The sequence below is a fragment of the Chlamydomonas reinhardtii genome, chromosome 2 (genome assembly GCF_000002595.2).
Source record: "Chlamydomonas reinhardtii strain CC-503 cw92 mt+ chromosome 2, whole genome shotgun sequence".
In the NCBI taxonomy this organism is placed as follows: domain Eukaryota; kingdom Viridiplantae; phylum Chlorophyta; class Chlorophyceae; order Chlamydomonadales; family Chlamydomonadaceae; genus Chlamydomonas; species Chlamydomonas reinhardtii.
The window spans coordinates 2,701,663-2,716,645 of record NC_057005.1 but is presented as its reverse complement, the minus strand read 5'-3'; the positions used below and the strand labels follow the sequence as shown (position 1 = coordinate 2,716,645).

At 64.0% G+C, this 14,983-nt stretch overlaps 1 protein-coding gene across 1 annotated transcript; it reads right to left on the bottom strand.

Moving 5' to 3' along the window:
• Positions 1–2,885: 2,885 nt before the first annotated feature.
• On the bottom strand, positions 2,886–14,560 carry CHLRE_02g093550v5 (uncharacterized protein). Its single transcript, XM_043059470.1, has 15 exons — positions 14,076–14,560; positions 13,833–13,894; positions 13,007–13,667; positions 12,661–12,776; positions 9,861–12,537; positions 9,645–9,760; positions 6,946–9,478; positions 6,758–6,835; positions 6,570–6,614; positions 6,279–6,374; positions 6,064–6,162; positions 5,207–5,911; positions 4,966–5,059; positions 4,533–4,616; positions 2,886–4,380 (listed from the first exon to the last, which is right to left on the bottom strand). The coding sequence occupies exons 1-15, from the start codon at positions 14,085–14,087 to the stop codon at positions 3,914–3,916; spliced, it is 7,845 nt and encodes a 2,614-aa protein (XP_042927104.1). The 5' UTR covers positions 14,088–14,560; the 3' UTR covers positions 2,886–3,913.
• Positions 14,561–14,983: the final 423 nt, after the last annotated feature.

The window sequence follows — 14,983 nt, the reverse complement described above, 5'->3', positions numbered from 1 at the left end:
CGACCGACCCCCTCTGCCGTACGACCCCCCAAAAACCCCTCATAACCCCTTAGTTTTTTGTCAGGTTGGTGCCAATTGACTGCCCTCGGTGCTGGCGGCGGTGGCGGTGCAGGGCCTGGCGGCGGTGGTGGCTGTGGCGGTGGCGGCGGTGCAGGGCCTGGAGACGGCGGTGGCGGCGGCGGTGGCACCGCGCCTACCGGCGGCAACAGCAGCGGCCACGGCGTTGGGCCCGGTGGTGGTGGCGGCACGGGCGGCCCTGGGCCCAGCGGCAGTGGCGGCGCGCATGTTCGGAGCAGAGGGGGCGGGCAAGGCCACGTGGAGGAGGACAGCGCGGCGCCGCCTTCAAAGCGGTGCCGGCGCGCAGGTTGAGACCTGCCGGTGTTGTCTGGTTAGCGACCTGTGCTGACGAGGATGGCGTAGCGGGCAGTCAGCTGCAGCGGCAGGGGTGTTTTCCTTGCTGTCTGGTTGGCCTGCTGCCTGCTGCACTAGTGCTTGATAGCTGGGCGCGACTGGGCACATATGGCGGGCGGTGCCTGTACAAACCGACCCCGGCTATGTCCGGGAGATGAGGCTAGTATCGGAACCTTCGGCCTCAGACGGAGGACGTGGCGTGGCGGCACAGCCCACTTTTCCCTTGCAAGGGAGAGCCACCTTTTCTTGTCTCCTCGTCTCTTTTGGGGGCCCCAGTCTGCCCTTGCTTTGCCCCGGAGGGGTGCCCTTGGGTTTCGGTGTTTGGTGCGGTTGTCTCTGGCGTCCTCAGCGCCAGTGCTCGTATCTTCCTTCTTTTCGACAGAAATTTGCCTAGAAATGCCTCCGGCGGAAGAAATTTTTGATTATTGTGGCCAAAAATCTGTGGAAACACTTCAGGTTTGGAAGGGTCTTTCTGAGATTCGCAGAAGACATTTTAGGGCGTTTCTGTCACTTGTCCAGGCCGAAGGCAAGGGTGACAGAAGGTTCCCCAGGAAACTCTATCTACGGCCGTGTCCTGCTGGCACCGTGGGGGCACACCAAGATAGGGCAGCCTTCTACTAGGGGAGTCATTACGTGTGTGGGTGAGCGTGATGAGCGTGCGAGAGGGCGCTGGGGTTTGGCGTGGGGATGGGCCACGTTTTGCCATGGAGGCATAGAGCCGGTGCTTTTTCAGCAACGAAGCACGCTGTAACAGGGGCACATCCCGTGCGGCGGAATGTTTTGCTGTGCCGGAGCCGAAACGTGGGCTGGGGGCAACAGCAACCTCACCCTGCACGCTGTGACAGCGGCACATGCGGTGCGGCGGAATATTTTGCTGTGCCGGAGCCGAAACATGGGCTGGGGGCAACAGCAACCTCACCCCGCATGCTGTAACAGGGGCACATCCCGTGCGGCGGAATATTTTGCTGTGCCGGAGCCGGAACGTGGGCTGGGGGCAACAGCAACCTCACCCCTCATACTATAACAGGACAAGCTTGTTTGCCATTGCACCAGATGCCCAGTACCAGCCATGCGTACCAAGCTGTGTGTTTGTGGGGAGTTTATGTTTTGAGATGGATGCACGGCACGAATGGGAGATTGAGAGATTGCTGACACGGCCTGCCACACCCCTGGCTTGACACGAACCGTGGATAGGCCGGGGGCGGAGCCCCCGGAAAATTTTTGGGATGAAAGATGTGGCGGCAGCGGGCTTCTGAAAATCAAAGATGCCCTATTCCGGAAATCTGTCACTGGCGCCGCACCTGCCTTCTTAAGATACGAGCACTGCTCAGCGCTCGAATCTTACGAAGGCAGGGGCGGCGTCAGTGGCCGAATTCCTTATATGGCTTCGTTTGGTTGACGAAACAGGCTGCCGCCGCTTCGTTCACCCCCAAAAATTTTCCGGGGGCTCCGCCCCCAACCCGCACGGTTCGTGTGCGTGCGATGGGACAGTGGTAAGGCAGGTTGGTAAGGTCCCGTAGGATGCAGCTGAGCGAACGGAATGCAGCAAAGCAATGGCCGCACGGTTCGTGTGCGGCGGTGTCGGCAGTGCTCGTATCTTGTAGATGCCCTCAGGCACCCGGCATCTACACATGCGTAGATGACCCTGACCGCGGCGTCTACACTTAAGCCCCCAAGCCCCCCAAAACGTCTACGCTTCCCCCATTTTTGCGCCAAAACCGGCCAAAACCGTCTGCGCGGCACCCAAACACAAAATTTTTTCTCCGCCTTCGGCGGATTTTGGGCAGATTTCTACAGTGTAGATGGAAGATACGAGCACTGGGTGTCGGCGATCTTGGCGGACGCCCATTGCGCGGGATTATAACAGTGAACCCAATGCCCCAGAACATTCTCAGATGTCGACACGTCCACTCCTCCCCTGCTTCCTGCCGACCCAACCTCACTCTCCCGCCGTCAACACCCATAGATACAGCCCTATGAGTCTTCTTACCATATGCCACGCAGGTTTCGGCCGTGGAGTAGCCGCTGGAACCCCCTTGTCCTTCGGCCAAAAGTGGCCGAAATCCCAAAAATGTCTTCGTCTGTTTGCCGAAAGACCCCCCAAGATCCCGTGCGTTGTGGCCGAAATTCCAAGTCTAGATCAAAAAAAATTCGTCCGCCAGAGGCCTTTTTGGGCAAATTTCGTTCCGAACGAAGGAAGATACGAGCGCTGGGCGTCCTGCTTGCTCGCGTTGCAGGTTGTGTGCCGGTGTGTTGCTGTGCCCGTACCCTTCCTTCTCTTTGTAACCGCTCTCTCAGAAAAAATGGCGCGAACGATCTCTCTTTTACCCCACCAGGGGTGCCGCGGGATCCGACCAGACAACAAAGGGCGTGAACAAAGGGCTACGGCCCGTCAACACGTGTTGGGGTTGGGACGTGGGGGACGTTGGGGTGAGACACGTCTCGCCTGACCAGAAAGTGCTTCACGGACCCCGAGTGATTGAACATTACATGCGGTCCCTTCACTCCCCCCATGGCGGAAAGGCTAGGTTCATCCTGGTATTGCAGGTGGGGTCCGGAGTTTGTACCCCACCCCTGTGGACGTTCAGGGAAACCTACATTAGCACCTGCTATCAGTGTTTCAACTCGTGCAACCGGAAACGCATAGTGCCTTAGGGGCCATAGCGCGTTCTCCTTGGGCCGGCCATGGTCCCGCATCTGTGCCCCTTCCTGTACTGCCCCATTCAAACTGCCGCCCAGCAACATAAACGCGCAAAATCCGCAGTGCTCTTCGTTCATAAGCCCATTTCCGATCACGTCCCGTTTCGATCAACGTTCACGTCCCCATACCTACCGTATGCGAGTAGCCAGCCGTAAAGGCGTGTCATTAATATAATCACCCCTGTCCCGGGTCTCCCCCGGGTTGCCTGGGCCAAGGAGCCCGCCGTAACCTGCAAAATTGGCAGCTAGCCATGATTATTGCCTGCCACCTGTGGGCCATAACACCGTCTCTGCCGGACCCAGGTCACAGATGTCTCACGCTACTATCAACGCCAGAATCACGGTCTGAAACTTGCAGAGAAAGGTTCATTATTGCACGTGCACATGCATCGAATAAATACCGTATATGTCACAGAAAGCGGCCGGCATTACGGTACTTGCCACTGCTGACAGAGGCGATCGCATTTGTAGGGCTACCTTCAACTGCATGCTTCACTCCTCCTGCTGCTCTCCACTTCGTAGCGGCAGGCTTTCCTCGTCTTCATTGGGCGCGGTTGTGCACGGGCCGCTGACCGCAATGCTCATAGCAGAGATGCCCTGGCTTGCCATGCGTGAGGGCACAGAGGCTCTTGCTGAAACACCGTCACCCGCACCCGCACCCACACCCGCACCCGACCCGCACCCGCCGGCTGTAGCGGTGCCCACCGTTGCCCGAGACACATCCACTGCTGCGGACAGCTGCAGCAGCGAACGGCCCCGCAGAGAACCCGCCTGCCCGCGCGGCGCCACTGCTGGCACCGCCTCAAAGCGCACGAGCCGCAGCTTCCTTGCTTACGTTGCCTGCTGAGGCCGCGCCGGCTGCTCCGGCCCGCCCCTGCTGCTGCAGCACCGCTGTTCGGTCGTGCGCAGCGGCAGGCGCCATGGCGCCGCCTCCGCGGCTGGTGCCACCAGCCGCTAAGGTTTCTGAGGCCGCCGCCTGTTGCATCTGCTGCTGCGCCTGCTGCAAGATTTGAGCCTGGGCAGCCGTCGCCGAGGTCGCCAGCCTGCCACGTGGGCTCGGCTGATGGCCTGGCGGAGCGACCGCCCCATGGCCGTGGCTGTAGCCCTGATGGTAGGTACGGTCAGAGTGCTGGTGGTGGTGATGGTTGTGACTGAGGTTGAGGTGTTGGTGCGGCTGAAAGAAAGGAGATGCCGGCGGCATCACAGCCGACGGCTGGGACGGCAGCGGCGGCGGCGGAGAGTAGATGAAAGTGTTCATCAAGCCCTTGCCTGCACAGGACAAGAACCGAAAAACGTGGTGCAACGGTAACGTGGTGCAACGGTAACGTCATTTTGTCAATTGATTGAGCGAAACGACGCGGAATCAGGGTTGTCCGTACACCTGTTGATACAGAAGGCAAGGAGCCTGGCCACACACGTACCTTTGACGTGCACACCGCCAGTGGGTAGCAGCGTTGTCACGTGCGGCAGCAGCGCCCGCGTCGTCTCGGACACCTGGATCATGCCTGTGTAGTTGTGGACATGTGTGTGTAGTTGTGGACATGTGTGTGTATGTGGGTTTAGGAGATTTAGGTGTAGTTGTGGACATGTGTGTGTGTGTGTGTACGTGGGTTTAGGAGATTTAGATGTAGTTGTGGACATGTGTGTGTAGTTGTGGACATGTGTGTGTGTGTGTACGTGGGTTTGGGAGATTTAGGTGTAGTTGTGGACATGTGTGTGTAGTTGTGGACATGTGTGTGTATGAGGGTTTAGGAGATTGGGCGACGATATAAGCACCGTGGATGGGCGTAAGCCTTCTACAGCGCCCCGACGATTACTGACTACCACGTCGGTACCCAAATGCAGGTGCCTCACCCGGCCTGCAGGTCGACTCCATGCGTGAGGCCGTGTTCATGGTGTCGCCGAACAGCGCGAATTTCGGCATCTTTGTGCCAATGACGCCGGACACCTGAAGCACGGGGGCAGCCGTAGGGGAAACGCAAGTCACGAGACCGTGGCGGGGTTACCCAGATTGGTGTCCGGCTGCACCTGCACCTGCACCCGCAACCAGCCTGTGTCCCGTCTACCCCTACTGACGCCTGCGCGCCCTACCCACCAGCGGTCCGCTGTGAATGCCCACGCGCAGCTGCACGGGCTCGCCGTTGTGCGGCATGCGCACAGTGCGCGCCGCCTCCAACATCGCCACAGCAAACTCAAACACGGCCGCCGCGTCCGCATACTTGTCGCCCAGCCGGCTGCCAGCGCCGGCTCCCGCAGCTGCAGCTGCTGCCGCTGCAGCCGCCGAGATGGGGGCCGGCTGGGCCCCCAGCGTGTTGTAACCCGTGGAGCTGCCAAGCAGGGTGCGGCCCGCGCCGCCTGTGGCGTTCCCTGACCCCGTGTTGCCCGCAAGGCCTGCGGTGCTGTCCATCATGGGGTTCAGGAGTGCCGCGGCATCCGCCGTGTCGATGAGTAGCGCGGCTGGCCCTGTGCCCGCGGCGATGCCACCAGTCGCGGCGCCCACGGCGCCGGCATCGCCGCGGCTGGCAGTGGTGGCGCCGGGGTGGGGCAGAGAGGTGCTACTGTTGGGCCGCGATCCAGGCCGCATCTGCTGCTGCGTCATGCTGCCGCTGCCTTGGCTGACTGGCAGCAGCAGCTGTTGCTGTTGCGGTTGCTGGGCCTGGCATTGCGGGTGTTGCTGCTGCTGAGACATGTACTGAGCCTCGCTGGTACTGCCACCGCCGGTGACCACCGCCGCAAAGCCGTCTTGGTCATGCCGTACCACTCCGCCCGCCACAATGTAGCAGTCGCCTGCAGTCTCAACCTGCATGGGCGATGGCGGCATGCACATACTGAATGCCAGCAGGGCGACGCAGGCCCACACGTTCATGGCCCATTCGCCGCTAGAAACACGTGGCTTATTTGCAGTTGCCGCTTCATCTACTGTTGCTACGATCGCTACTGGCGCAAACCCACCTTCCACACGCCAAACTCGTCCACCAGCGCATCCAGCTTGGAGTACAGGTCGGACAGGAACATCATCACCGCCGCGGCAGGAACCATTTTGCTCATTGTCTTCGCACACGTAAGAAAAGGATAGGGGCGGGTAGGGTTAGAACGCTCCTTTAGGTCCCACACAATGGCAGCAACGCATACCCCCATCTCTGCCGTGAGCAAGCTGTTGGCCTCACCGTGAAGCCCACGATGTCTGTGAACAGCACTGTGACCAGGTCGTGCGCGTGCGCGAAATCCGACAGGTGGTTGGAAAAGTCCATGTTGCCGGCGAACTGTGTGGGATTAGTAGTGAGGATCACATGGTGCACCAGCACAACAGCATGCATGTGTTGGACAGGAAGGCACCTGGAAGGGAAGAAGCAGGCGGGCGCGAATGCCCAAGCCCACGCGTAGCTCATACACACTCATGCACGTACCCAACGCACGTGCAGCACGATACCAACGCATGCTGGCTGTTCACGACGTACCTCGCCGTGCTCCACCATGAACTCCAACACGTGGCGCGGGAACATCTGCAAGGTGCAGTCGTGACGGCACAGTAGGCGGCATGCACACAGCAGCTAAGGCAGCAGCACCTAGTAGTAACTAGGTAAGATATGCATCTGAGATAACCCTGCGCAGCCCGGCCGCCCTGAAGGCCTTTTAGTGCACCTACCTGCTCCAGCATGCCAGTCTGCGCCGCCGTGAGCTCGACCAGCTTCCGCTCTGCCTCCACACGGGCCGTCACGTCCGTCTGCATAGGCACAAAGAGAGCAATACCGCACAGTTCAATCCGATGCCTGAGGATGATGCCGGTGTGCACATTGTATCCCCCTCCCCCAAGCCCGCTGCCCCGCTGCGCACCTGCACCAGCAGCAACATGCGCTGCCCCGTCACCGGGTCCAGGAAGGGCGAGGCCGACACCTCGTGCCACTTGAGCATGTGCTCCTCGTATCCGCCGAACAACGCCGCCTGCATGGCCGCAGCAACCTGCTGCTGGTGCTGGTGGTGGTGCTGCTGTTGTTGTTGTTGTTGGTGGTGGTGCTGCTGTTGGGTAGTGGGCTGCTGGACGACACGTGGGGCTGTGAGCTGCCGAAGGTGGCCGCCCTCAGTCCTACCCGCCGCCTCCACCAGCTCCATCACCATGTCGTGCTCCTCACTGCCCTCCTCGCGCACACGCTCCAGCGGCGCATGGCTGTGGCTCTGTTGGGCAAACCCCAGCACCTGCTGTTGCTGCTGTGGCATCACGGCAGAGCCCCACACCGGGCCCGCGCCACCCGCAGTAGGGGCAGCGGTGTCGCGCGGTAATCCACCGGCACCGCGACCGCTGCCAGCGTCAAGCGCTGCCATGAGCGACGCCGCATCGCGCGTGCCCAACTGCATGTCGTTGTGGCCTGGGTGGCCTGCGCCGTCTCCACCGCCGCCACCCCCGCTGTCCTCGAGCTCGTCATACACCGAGCCGCCCGAGGTGCGCGCAGCCATCAGAGCTGCGCCGCCTGCACCAGAGCTCACCACGACACCCGGCTCTGTGGCACGCTGTGACGCGGCAAGCCGAGAGGCCTGCCCACTGCCCGCGCCGCCGGCACGGCTACTGCCGGCCCCGCCGCCAACGCCGCCCGGCGCGCTGGTCATCGCGAAGTCGTCACCATCGGCACCAGACAGCGCTGCCAACGCAATGCTGGCCGCCTGGCGCAAGGTGATCGAGGCGCTGACGGGGCGGCTGCTCCCGCTGCGCCTGCGCGAGTGCACCAGAACCGCGTCTGAGCCCGTGCCACCGCCCACCAGCCCCGTGCTGGATTGAGGGCCACCGCCAGCAGCGCCGCCACCCGTAGAGCCATTGCTCAGCATGGCCAAGCCTTCGCCCGTGGTTCCGGAGCCGTAGCCCCGGCCGGCAGGGAAGGCGCCGCGGATGCTGGCTGTGCTGGAGCTGACGCTGGGCAGAGTGGGGAAGAGCCGGGCCCCGCTGTCCGCCACCGAGTTGTGCAGGGTGCGCGCCACACGGCCGCTGTCCCCGACAGGCACCCTCGCAGGGTGGCCGCCGGTGGCAGAGCCGTCGGTAGCGAGAAGCTGACTGCAGCTGACGGTCTCATCGCCGTCATCGCCTGCAGAGACAGGCTGGGCTTGGGCCTCAACCCGAGCCTGAGCCTGGCCCGGGCCGCCGGTTGCTGTTGCGGCGACGGTGATGCCAGCATTTTGCGGGGGGAGGCCATGCCGCGCCTCCAAGCCGGCCAGCGCCACGCTCTGAACCAGCGCCACCTGCACCATTGGGCCGCCCTCGCTGCCCACTACGCCCTCCCCGTCACCAGAAAGGGCGGCTCCGACGGACGCCGCCGGTCCGGACAGGCCGCTGGCCGGTCCGCTGGGGCTGCGGCAAAGCAGGCGGCCAGGGCCGCTGACGCTGATGTTGGGGTCACTGGGCAGGTTGCCGCCCACCACCATACCGCTGCTGTGGTAGTTGCCCATGCTCAACTCGAGGCTGTCCTTGTAGCTGCCGGCACTGACGCCGGCGGGCATGCAGTCCGCGGCGCCGGCGGGGGCGCCGCCGCTGATGCCGCTCACTCCCTGCACCCCCGATACACTGCCGCCCGCCACTCGCAGGTCGGAGGTGAGCTGCCGCGCGATGGGCAGTGGTGCTGTCACCGCGGACGCCATGCTGGCGCCGCCGTACACGCCTGTGTGGGTGCCGCGGCTAATCGCCAAGTTGTAAGACGTTGGAAGGCCGGGCACACCCAGTTGTGGAAGGCTCGACGTCACAGCCGAACGCAGGTCAACGCGACGGTGTAGCGGCGCAGTCACGCCTGCGCCGTTAGCAGCAGCAGCGCCGCCCATGGCCATGCCGGCCATGCTCTGGCTGAAGGAGCGGTTGGACACGGACGCAACGAGAGCGATCGCCGTCTCCATGCTGCTGCGCCGCGGCGTGCGCGTGCGGTGCATGCTGAGCATGCTGCCGCTGCCCGGCCTGCCCGAGGAGGTGTTGATGCCGGCCAGGCTCATGCGCATTCCCAGGCTACCACGCGGCGAGTCTGCGCCGCCTTCCAGCAACACGCCTGTGCCGCCTCCTCCTCCGCCGGCTCCAAGGTCCAGTGTGGAGTTAGGACGCAAGGTGTTGGAGGCGGGCAGAATCAAGGAGCTCGACGGCGCCAGTGTGGCGGAGCCCGCAGTGGGCAGCTGCTGGCTGCTGCTGGGTGCACCCAGGTTGTTAAGAGTGTGGCCGAGGCTGCCGCTGACAGAGGCGGTGGCGGCCGGCGCGTAGCGGGGGCCGCCCAGGTTGCTACGGCTGAACTGGCGCGGCATCAGGTTGCGGCTGTTGGATTCGGAGCCGCCGCTGCCGCCGTTGCCCGCCCAGTCGGTTCCGCTGCCAGCCTCGGTAGCGGCGCCCATGGCTACCACACGGGGGCTGTGGTTCGGAATTATATGAGACGGACGGGTGTAAACACATGTCAGCAGTTCGGCCAGTCAGCTCCTAGCTATCACTGACGGCTGACATGAAGCCGTAGCAGTACATGCGGGTGCTTTCGTGCAGGATCCGGCCTCTTGTTGCACCCGCACTCCCTCCCACGCACCTCGCCAACACGGCCTCAAGGTTGCGACGAGACACAGACACCTTGAGTGATGCCCGCCACGCAGAGCACTGCAGCGCATCTTCGATTTCGGAGCCGGCAGTGCGGTAGTCGGATGCCTGGCAGAGGGGCCGGAAAAGAATAAGCATGGTGTTGAGGTGCAGCTGGTGCAACGGTCAGAACTGCCAGCGTACGGTGTGTAGCTATAGCTCTAGTTACCTCGGTATCGGCCGCCATCCACTCGCCGTCCTGCCGAGACACCATTAGCAGCGAGTGGCTGTCGTAGATGCCCGACGCCACGCCGCCACCCCCGCCGCGCGATACCACCCGCCGCAACTGCCGCACGGTGCCGCTGCCGGGCCCGCCATGACCGCTGATGCCGGGCGCACCCGCGCCCAGCAAGCTGGCAGCCCCTCCTGCAACACTGCCCACTCCGCCACCGGCCACAGCACCGCCAAGCCGCGCCAGCCTGTGCAGCCGCATGTGGGCGGCATCCAGGGAGTGGCTGCGGTACACCAGAGCTTCCTCCTCAGCGGCCACAGCCGCGGTCGCCACCGCCGCCGCAGCCCGCCCGGGTGGGCCGCGGCGCAGCTGCTCAAGCAGCCCACTGATAGCCGCGGGGCGCGAGGTCCGGTTGACGGACGGGGTTGTGGAGCCGCCCGCCGCAACCGCCGCAGCCGCAGCCGCCGCGGTCGTCGAGGCAGCTGTCGAGGACGCGCCAGACAGCAGATTAGGTACCGAGCCGCCGGGACCCGGTGTGGTTGCGGCGTTCATGGCTGATGTGTTCATCATGCTACTCATCACAGTCGAAGGCGTGCCGCGGTCCGCCGCACCCGCAGTGAAAGGACTTGGCCCGGTCCGCGACTCGCGGCCAGCATTGGACAGCGAAGCTGCAGCGTCCGCCGTAAAGCGTCCAAAGGTCAGCACAGCCGCCACGTGGCTGGTGTCGGCACGCCGTGCTGCAGTTGGACCTAGAGCTACGGTGTTGCCAGACGGTGCAGCACCACCACCAACAGCAGTGGCGGGAGCGCCGGTGGTCGGCGGGGTGACGGGGCTCGTGATGGTGGGCGGCACGATGGGCACACTGCACAGGAAAGACAGCTCCAGATCTTCGTCGTCGTCCCCAGCGCCTGCAATAATCGCCTGCCTCGCACTGCACGCCGCATAGCTGTCAAACGTCGAGACCCCCGCTACGCTTGCGCGTGCCGCCATCGCGGCCAACGCCTCATCAGCTGCCCGGGACTGCGCCACCGGTACCATTACCGCGGTGGCTGCTTTTGCTTCTGGCCCTGTCGAATCCGTCTCCATGTCCGCCTCCGGCTCGTTCTCAGCAGCAGCGGTCCCTGCCTCTGCTGGCGGTGCCGGCATGGAGGTGGCGGCTGACAGGCCTGACCTGACAGACGATTCCGCCGCGGGCTGCTGGCCTCGGGCCGCCCATTGCGCCAGTTGCCGCGCCGTGCGGCCGTCCAGGGGAGAGGGCGACACCGACGCAGTGACAGACGGCGAGCTCGCAGACGGGCTGGTCAGGTAAGAATCCTGGGCTAGGTAAATGGGCGGGAACATCGTCCCTCCACCCGTGCTGCTGCCGCCAGAGGCGTACGGCCCTGCCAATCGTGCTGCCGTGGCTGCGGCCGCCGTCGCAAAAGCGGTAGGCGCAGCAGCGACGGCCGCGCCGGCAGCGCTTGAGGCGACAGGCGCGGTGAAAGAGCCGGGACTTGAGTCGGCGGCGGAGAGAATGCGACGCGCCGACGGCAGGGACCGCGCTGCCGCAGGGCTGCCCGCAGTGGCCTCGACATGTATGGGCGTCAAGGTGGTGGCGCCCTTCACACCTGAAGCGCTGCTGGTAAAAGCACTAGCAGCATCGGTGGCCTCACCGTCAGTCTCCGCAGCAGGCCCCGCTTCCGGTTGCGACGGCGTCGGTGCTGCTTGCTGATGGTTGAGCCCTTGCGCCGGCTGTTGCTGCTGCTGCTGTCGCAGGAGTTGCATCTGCGGCGCAGCGCTCTGGTGCTTAGAGACGTTGTCAGCAGACGTCCGTGCATTGAACAGCGCAACTGCAGAGGTCTTGCTGCTGCCATAGTTAGCGCCAGCCGCGGTGCTATCGGCCGCCAGACCGCCCAGCCCTCCGCCAGACTCAGCGTGGTCGCCAATGCGCACCCCCGCCGCGCCCAGACCCAAGCGAGTTGTCAGCGGCGGCGGCTGCCACAACAGGGCCTGCGACGCAGGACCGCTGCCTCGCCCCACTCCGCCGCCGTGCCCCTGCCCGAACGACCAGCCTCCACCGCCACGGTTCTTGAAGCTGTTCGTGTTGGGGAGCCCGCGCGTCATGGCTGTCGTGAAGCCTGGAGGTAGCGGTCCGCCACAGCTCATGTCCGCGGCATCCGGCGCCGCCCGCCGCACGCTGAAACCGCCCGGCAGCAGCAGCCCTGCGGCCGGCGGCGGCACATGCAGCAGCCTCTTCCATTGCCGCCCGCTCGCCCACGCCGCAAGCATGTCCTCCGCCGTACGCGGCAGGTCGCAACTGAACAGCCGCCGCACCACATGCGCGGCGCCCATGCCGCGAAGCAGCGACTCAAGGTCCCCGGCCCAGGCGCCCGGCTGGCCCATGCCGCCCAGGCCGCCGGTGCCGGCGCGCGGCTCCAGCACCGTAAGTGCGCGGCGCAGCGGCGGCCCTCCCTCGCTGAACCTGTCATCGTCGTCGTCGGCTCCGCCACCGGTGCCCTTGCGGCGCTGCTGCCGCGAGTGAAGTTGCTGTGTGCTCTGGTGCGGCTGCTGGCCATCTTGTGGGTGCCCGGCAAGGCCGGGTTCGAGGCCTGAGCCTTGCCCTGGCATGGGCAGCGCAGAGATGCCGCCACCGAGCATAGGGCTGGGGCCCTCGCGCGGCGGGCGGCCCAGCAGCCTGTAAGAAGACCGCGACAAGGGAGGGGGACGCGCTTCAAGATGTAGACGCACACCGGCTCTCAGCTGCAGCGCGAAGGCGCAGGGCTCACATTACTGTACACATACATGTCAGCCCACGCACCGGCCATAGAAGCGGCGTGAGGCAGCGTTCTGGTACACCACCCGCCCGCTGCACGCCACTAGGGTGACCGCCGCATCCAGGTGCGACAGCAACCCCAGGCTGCGTAGAGCCACCGCCTGCGCACGTGTTCATTTGCGTGGGGGTGCGGGGTCAGTCAACAAGTACGCCTGCTGACTAAACCCGGCACAAACCCGCAGCCTGAACCCATGCAAGCCACGTCACTGACCCTTCTGCTCTCCAAAATCATTGCTGTGCACTCATGTACGCAGTCGACCCAGCCAACCTGCGTGTCGCGCCCATCATCCATGCACCCGCCCCAGCCCCACCCCCGCCCCGTCGTTCTCACCCGGCTGTGCCTCCAGCTGAGCGGCTGCCTGTGCCACAGCACCACCCCGGGTCGCCGCTCCACCAGGGCACCGCTGCGACATGGGCCGCCTATAATCCAGGCCGGGTGCAGCCGCAGCCCCTCCAGGCCCAGCTCCGCCACTGCCGCGCTGCCGTGTGTCCCCGGGCCGCACGGGTGCGCGCTTTCACTGTCCTCCGAGCCGTGACTGCTGGCCGAGCCAATGCGTTGCGGCAACCCACTGGGTCGGAAGTCTCCATCTACTCCCTCCTCGTCGTGCTGCCCCCGGACGCCTCCGCCTCCGCCGCCCTGATGCACCTGGCTCCGCGAGGCCCGGGTGACAGGCGGCACGCCACCGACCAGGCCTGTAGTCATGCTGGCCACGGCGAGGAGCGGCGTGTGCAGCTTCCTCCCCGCAGATGCAGCGGCAGTTGCAGCTGAGGCAGCGGTGGTGGCCGCAGCGGTAACGGCAGCGCCAGCGGCCGAGGGTGGAGAGGCCACATGGCCGCCGCCTCCGTCACCACCCGCCACGGCTGCTGCTCTGGCGGCTGCTGCGGCTGCAGCTGTCGCTGCCTCCTGCTCCGCGGCGTGCAAGCTCATGACTGTGTCACGCAGCTCCAGAAGCAGCTGCTGCTCCGAGTTGAGCAGCTCATGCAGGATGAGCCTGAGGAAGGCCGGGACGTGAAGGGTAGGTCAGGACCGGCAAGCTTGGGGGCGGGGGATAGTAAGTGCTGGGTGTTGTGTGGGATGTCGGTGTGCTGTGTACCCCACATGGGAGGCGCCCCACACGCCGCCGGGGACAAGCTCCCCGCATCCAACTGGCGCTCACCGCTCGTAGGCCTGACACGTGCTGGCGCCGAGGCGCGTCGTTACGGCTGGGCTGATGTACACCTGCAAGGCGTTGAAGGGCGGTGTGGTGACACACACGACGAACAGACGTCGAGCCCAGGTACTAGCCACCTCGCCCAGTCCTCAGCAGGCTTTCACGGCAGGGATCCCAAAACCCAGCCCACATACCCCACCTGCACGCCCGTACCCTCCCCCTCAAAACCCTCTCTATCGCGACGCTTACCACTTCAAGCATGGCGCTAAGGTCCAGGTCGTCCGCGAGCAAGACTTCGACAGTGTCCAGGGCAACAACACTGAAGGGCACCTCAACGCCGAGCAAAGGAAACAGCGGATCACCACCAATGTGTAAAATATGTGGCTTCCGCAATGCTCCCGATGCCGCAGAGGCCTTGAAGGAGCTGTGCGCGTTCGGGCCCGCCATGCGCTGGCTTGCCGACGTCGCGGTGGTCGGCACCGGCTTCGTTGCCAGTACATCCTCGCTAGTTTTCCCAACTCCATGTCTGCAGAGAAGCAGCTCCAATAGCTTCATCATACGCGCGCCAGTGGCCCTCTTCCTGGCTGCTTCACTTTGCTCATCGCTCAGATAAAATCACGCACTCCATTATAGCGCGTTGCCAGTAGGTTTAACCAACTCAAGACTCCACGAAAACACTAGCAGGACAAAAAACACACAGCAGTAGTCTTCCTGGTATTATATAAATTGTTTTCGTAAAATGGAGACGCGCAAGGGGCGCAACATTGCTTCGCACGGTTGACATATCACCGCGAAAAGCCCATTCCAACACGGTCATACGGGACCCAGCATAGCATTTACAAAGCTAAAATTGTACTGTATCATTCCTTTGACAACGTTCGCGCGTCGAGCGGAGCCGTTCGCCCCCCTTTCCCACCGTCAGGCCCCTCAGCACTCGCGGCCGCTGAAAGGGCAGCATTCCCCCTCTTGTGACCGCGCCATCCCTATGCTTGCTTGCTCATTTCGGTGTCGACCGCAGAGTTGGATGAGGATCTTGTTGATGACCTGCGCCTACCTTCGGCACACCGGCACACATCGGCAGCTGCTTGGGCACTCCGTGTGGCCCTCTTGTGTTTCCTGGGCCAATTTCCATGGGTACCAATTGCCAGTGATGGTAC